General features: G+C 31.5%; 1 protein-coding gene across 1 annotated transcript; it reads left to right on the top strand.

Moving 5' to 3' along the window:
• The first annotated feature begins 3,564 nt into the window (after nucleotides 1-3,564).
• On the top strand, nucleotides 3,565-6,905 carry LOC145611766 (CBL-interacting serine/threonine-protein kinase 21-like). Its single transcript, XM_081667131.1, has 12 exons — nucleotides 3,565-3,841; nucleotides 3,939-4,001; nucleotides 4,102-4,173; nucleotides 4,258-4,365; nucleotides 4,651-4,722; nucleotides 4,817-4,870; nucleotides 5,102-5,227; nucleotides 5,329-5,418; nucleotides 5,497-5,625; nucleotides 5,715-5,822; nucleotides 6,191-6,439; nucleotides 6,534-6,905. The coding sequence occupies exons 1-12, from the start codon at nucleotides 3,680-3,682 to the stop codon at nucleotides 6,564-6,566; spliced, it is 1,266 nt and encodes a 421-aa protein (XP_081523257.1). The 5' UTR covers nucleotides 3,565-3,679; the 3' UTR covers nucleotides 6,567-6,905.

The raw sequence follows: 6,905 nt of genomic DNA on the forward strand, positions 1-6,905 counted from the left end.
TAAAAAATTAAATTGGATTCGAAATTAATATTAGTATAAAAATTATGCACATTAACTTTAATATAATTACGCTTTTCCGTACTTAACTTGGTTTCAAAAAATAAATAAATAAATTAAAAAATTATGCTTTCCATTGATGTGTTAAAAAACTTTTATAGTACTTTTCTATAATTTTTTTAATTATTATAGAAACACTAAATATTAATTCTACAACTAATTTGATTTTGATACTAGCATAATTTAGTTTGAATTATCATAATTCTTGTCTTTTTTGTCAAGCCCAAGTAGGTTTTGGACCGATTATATTGAACAACCCTTTTACTATTTTCTTTAATGATGTATTGGTGAAATTATTAAAAGTTATATTGAAAGATTGATATGAATCTTTTAGAATTACAAATGTTTAAAAAAAAAATGATTACAAATGACAATGCTTTATCTTATATTGAACTCACAAGTATGATTCAATATTTCTTACGGGCAGATGGGTTTGACTTAAATCATCTTTTTTTTTTTTTTTAACCTATCAATATTTTTAGGTATTCAATAAAAGGAAAAAAAAATATTTCAATATTAAAATGAAAATATGATATGAATAAATTATCATTCGTACCATTACGATTTCATTTATGGTTCTAGCCTCATTTAACTTTGTGAATCAAACCCTCCTTTATATATTGACTTATTGGTTCTCTCTTTAGATAAACTTTAGCATATAAGACCATATTCTCTTCATCTTAAAATAGTAGTAATATTTAATAAAAATAATTTCAGTTTTATAAAATGAGTTTAGTTCAGCAAAAATAATTTCAACTCAGTAAAAATAATTTTTAATTTGTAAAAATCGGGAACTTTAAAGAATAAATATAATAGAGAATTAACAAAAATAAGTTTTAATCTGTAAAAACAATTCTAGTTCAGTAAAAATAATTTCAGTTTAGTAATAATAATTTTAAGTTTAGTAAAAACATTTTCACTTTATTAAAAATAATTTCAATTTTCTTTCAAAAATAAATAAATAATTTCGATTCATAAGCAATAATGAAGTGAAGAAAACAGGATCTTAGAGCAACTACATGCCACATAAGCCTTTTAAGCTAATTGTCATTTTAGCTACTTTAAGCTCTAAGGGTAAGCTATTAGCTAACTATTTTAAAGAACCCCACTTCCTCAATTAATTTTTTTATATTTCATTTCATTTATGCTATTTTGGCAAGTTTTTTTTTCGGCAAACCCAATTTGCTTGACCAAGCTAATTACATTTTTAGTTTCAATGGTTAAGCTAGTTGTTGGGTGACAATCTAAGGGCCTATTCACATTTACTGAACTGAACGAATTAGAGCTAAACTAAACTAAATTGATTGGAGCTAAACTGCACTGAACTGAGCTGAAATGAATATTTTATGAGAGAGGGAAATTAGGAGTTGAACTGAACTGAACTGAAGTGAACTGATTGGAGCTGAACTGAACTAATTGGACTTGAACTGAACTGAAATTAAGTAAATGGGAACAAACTCTAAGTCTACATGGAAAAAATAAGGAAGAAATGAGTTCCTGATAAGTGAGTGCACACTCCAATTACTATAAGGTCTTTGAGGGTGAGGGATAACTCAAGTGGTTAGAGCTTCCTTCTAGATTCCAGGAGATTATAGGATAAATTCTCACCCCCTGCCCTTGTGGCTCTCTAAATACTATGAGGTGTTTTTGGGAAGGTACCTAAAAACAAATTCATGCAGGTTAGGCCCAAAACGACAATATCATACTAATGTGGAGATGAGCTAAGTGTGCGTACGGCCCAATAATTAGGCCCAAAACGGACAATATCATATTAATGTGGAGATGAGCTGAGTGTGCGTGCGGCCCAATAAGGCCGGTGACTCAGGTCCAACACTAGTAGCTAACAATTATTAAAAATTACAAGCACGTTTTTAGCTACAAGCCTACAACTATTAGATTTGCTTTAAGAATTCATATAAACATTCAATAAAATTCTAAAGACGGAATAAAGTTAATTCATAATAATACGCATAAATCAGTGTAATATTATTTACTTATCTTTATGATATCCATTTTAGACTTTTTGTAAGAGCTATAATTATCATTTTTCATTTTAATATTAGGAAGATTCCTTAAAAGTTTTGAAAATTTCAAAGCCAATTGTTATTTATCACCCCACCCCTCCCCCCCCCCCCCCCCCCCCAATCCTCTTTAGGGGCAATATAAAATATTAAAATAATATGACCATACATGGTGGTCTTGTTCCAAACTTCCAACAGCCTAATCTATGTGCGTTTAGAGATAAATAAAAACATAAGACTTCGAAAGCAACACTACGATTTTATGCATGTCGTGAAAGACGTGTCCTTATTCTTCACTTTCTCAAAAAAAAAAAAAAATGGTAGCAATGACAATGGTAAATGTCATTATGTCAAAATAGTTAATTATTGGATAGTCTTCCGTTAATTAGTTATATGTTTTTTAATTATTTAAATGTAAATAGCCTTAATAATAATGTCAAAACCCGAGTTTTAGAAAGAATAAAATAGCAATCACTAATATTAGGAAAATATCATTTATACTACATTAAAAAAATTTATACTCTATATTATTTTTATATTATGTTTGAGAAATTGTCTATAGGAAAGTTATAAAAAAAAAAAAAAAGATGCTTGAATTAATTGTAAATAAACCTCTTTGTAAATTATATCTGTCAAGTAAATTATTAATGACGTAACAAAAAATTAACTTATATGTAAATAACCTAAATTGACTAATTGTAGCAAAATCAATACTCCGAATATCTTGAATCCTGAATTTAGAAAGAATAAAAAATTCATTTATATTAGGACATCATCTAGATTATGGTTGTATTCCATAATAAAATAATATACTCCGTAATTGTTTCAATAATCTTAAGAAATGTATTCCATAATAAATAATTTTATATAAAATGTATGTTAAGAAAGTTAAAAATAAAAGCTAACTTAGTTGAAAGAAATTATTACTACATAAAATCTAATTTTGTATTTCAAAAAAAATAAAACATGACATAAAAAATATAGTTATTACAAAAAAAATAAAACATGACATAAAAAATATAGTTACCAATTTAATTTCTAATGCCATATATTTTTATGATTTCAATTTGAGTACTCCTCTTCACCTTATTACGGCACAAATTGAATTAACCTAGATTTGACCTAATTCGAAGAATCAAACGACTGGTTAACCACCTCTAAAAACAAGAAATATAACTTTGGTTAAAACAGTGTGAGGAAATTTTGGTACGAGGCGAAAACTAGAAGCTACCCTTACCTTCCATTCAATGCAGTGAAGACAAACTAACACTGAGCCAAACAAAGTCACCGGCCTTTCAACTTTCATGCAAAAATCTCTCATTACACCTATATAGGAAACTTCCTTAAATAGTCCCTACCACCATAAACATCATGAAATTGACTAGGAAATTGCAAGAAAATAGCTTAATTAGACTTCAACTTAAAGCCAAAATTCTAAAATGGTTAGTAGGCCAATGCAACAGAGAAAATTTTCAAATATAAGGGTCATAACATTGAACATTAGCTACTCAACAAAGAGGGAAAATCGCGCTTAAAAACTGTAACAGAAAAGTGAGCAGGAGGAAGTGTAAGGAGAGAAATTCACGGTATCATAACAGAAGATGGTGGTCTCAAAGACTATAGGGAAGTACCAACTTGGCCGAACGATTGGGGAAGGAACTTTTGCTAAGGTCAAGCTTGGTAGAAACAGCACAAATAACCAAATTGTTGCTGTTAAAATCATTGACAAGCAGATGGTCCTGTCAAAGAAACTTATGTCTCAGGTGAATTTCCTAACAAAGTTTTGGATCTTGCATAATATCTACAAGAATCGTTACGTTTATAGTACTAGTTATGATATTCTAAACATGTTTGCAACAGGTGCAGAGAGAAATTAGAACGATGAAGCTCTTGAATCATCCGAACATTGTAAGAATACACGAGGCAAGTGTTTGGATCACACCCTCTATATCATATGATTAATTACATGTGTTTTTCCTAGGAGAAAAGAACAAAGCTTTAACTCACCAACCATCTGTCACAGGTTATTGGCTCAAAGACAAAGATTTACATAGTCATGGAATATGTTGCAGGAGGGCAGCTCTCAGACAAATTGGTGAGAATACTTCTTAGTTAACTTGGATATTAGTTCTCAGTTCGACTGTTTTTAGGTTATCTGATTCTGTTCTTGATTGTTAAGACTTATGCGGAGAATTTGACTGAGGAGGAAACACGAAAATACTTCCAGCAGTTGATTGATGCAGTAGACTATTGCCATTCCAGAGGGGTATATCACAGAGATTTAAAGGTAACGCGAATAGCTGTAAGATGTACCTTATCCTGAACTCTGAAAACTATCAGTATTTTCAAATAAAAATTTCGCCAAACTGATTTAAAGCTTGAATTCCCATGAAAGATATATTGAAAATTCATGTTAAACCAGAAATTGAGATTGATTGATATGATACTGACCTGAAAAGAATAGCATAAGTTTGTACATAATGCTGTCAAAATCCCAAAAATTATATTAGCTGATCCTGATATGTACTCGAACCTAACCGACCTGTTTGACATGTCTTCATATACTATGCAGCCAGAAAATCTGCTTTTGGATAGCCAAGGAAACCTCAAAGTATCAGACTTTGGACTTAGTGCTTTGCAAAAGGTATATACTTGAATTTCGTCAGTTTTTTTTCTAGAATTTATGAATTTATAGTTTGAGTTGTTCAACTTACTAAAGCTCTAACTAATGCTGATAGCCTGGAAGCTTACTATCAACAGCATGTGGTTCTCCAAGCTATGTTGCACCTGAGGTAAGAGCAAAATATCATATACCTCTGATGCTAAGATAGAATTTTTCAAACAAACAAATATAAGGGAAAAACATTAGGAAACCCTTCTCAGGAGATGAACCCCTCAAGCTACTACAATTATCAATGTACGTAGCAGACAAAAAGATGACTGATAAGATAAATTGTTCAAACAAAGTTGAAAAGAAAGAAAGGGGAATGAAAGAACGATTTCTAACATTGTCTAATTGACAGCTACTGAACCATAAAACCTATGACGGGGCAGCTGCAGATGTCTGGGCTTGTGGAGTGATCTTATTTGAGCTGCGCGCTGGTTTTCTACCATTCACTGACGCCAATCTACTGAATTTGTACACAAAGGTATTTTCCCTCACAAAGAAGAAAAATAGGAAATGCAAGAATGAAAGTTCTTACATATAGTACATAAGAAATCTTCATCTGACATATTTTCCTCTGCATAGATATTGAGAGCTGAGTACGAATGTCCAAAATGGTTCACACCAAGTCATAAGAACCTTATTGGAAGATTGTTGAATCCGCGTCCAAAGAAGGTAAGTGGATTTATTTTCATATATCAGCACTGAAAACAAAAGGTCAATTTAATCAGCCTCGTCTTCTGTCATCTACAGCGAATTACAGTAGCAGAAATCTTAGAAGATGAGTGGTTTCAGAAAGATTATCAGCCTACTGTAGGAATTGACTTCCAAGGAAAGAACAACACCGATGATGTTGTTCGAGAGTTTTTCGAGTCACAAAAGGTAATGACTATGCCAATACAAGAAACACGATTGGCTAATTATAATCATAAGATTGAACACACTAGCTAATTGCCAATGCTACCTTGCAGGAAAGCTCAGAAGATGTAACCATTGCTGAAACTCAGGGATTTATCAATGCCTTCCAACTAATAGCAATGTCATGTGACCTTGATCTATCAGCAATGTTTGAAGAGCAGGCAAGTTCATCTACACTAACACTATGAGCAAGAAAATGATTCGAAAAAAAATGCATATTTCTTATTGGCTGAAGTAGGCAAGAAATCCTTCAAAAAACATAAAGAAACTGTAAATTAGCAGTCTTAGGCCTTGTTCTCTTCCCTTAATTTTACTCAACTGAAACTTCTTTTACTGATTCAAACCGCTTTTTGTTGATTAAGTTGATTTTGATTGAGCAAAACTGTTAATGAAGGTTAGCATGCTGTTTTTTAAACTAAAGATGAAATGTGCTTAATGGATTATATATTGTAGTTAAAATTTTCAGCACTTAACTGTATATTTCATCCATCATCATGTTTGTGATACTAACTGGTAACTCGAAATACAGGGCGACAAGGAGAACAGAATAATGCTGGGATCTAAATATACAATCACTGAAACTGTACACAAGATAGAGGAGGCTGCAAGCAATGCAAGTCTTTCAGTTGAAAGGATGAATAACAGCAGGATGCAAATAAAACTAAAATCGAAATTCCGTTCATTCTTTAATCTATTGGCAGAGGTGGTTGAAGTGGCACCAACAGATTGTGTTGTGGAAGTATCAAAACCTGCTGGAGAATCAGAACTATATCAAGAGGTATTTTCAGAATTCTAACTGTGAACTATTCTCAGGATCACTTGATAATCTTTGAAAAATCCTGAACTGCTATATTTGATATGTTCTGAAACAGTTTTGTCGAAGTTTGTCTACTTTGCTAACATAAGGATCAAGCCAACATCTATTAAGAGGTATCAAATGACATCACTAGCTCAAGGACAAAAACGCGGAGAACATGGATCATTTGCTATTGACTCTGAATAAGTGATTGATAGCTTCAAGCTTCCGGGGATTATTATTTATGTTGTAGTAGAGTGAAGTTGCAATGTGACAGTCAAAGAAATGAGAGTTTTAATTTTGAAATAAAAAGCTAAGCTTGATCACATGTGATAGGAAAACATAATGTCAATCATAAAATTAAGCTTGATCCATTAAGTATGCAGATACAAGGTAAATATAGTTGTGTACATTCTCTGATGCATTATATTCCGGCTTCTAATACTAC

This window comes from Chenopodium album, chromosome 24, assembly GCF_948465745.1.
Source record: "Chenopodium album chromosome 24, dcCheAlbu1.1, whole genome shotgun sequence".
Lineage (NCBI taxonomy): Eukaryota > Viridiplantae > Streptophyta > Magnoliopsida > Caryophyllales > Amaranthaceae > Chenopodium > Chenopodium album.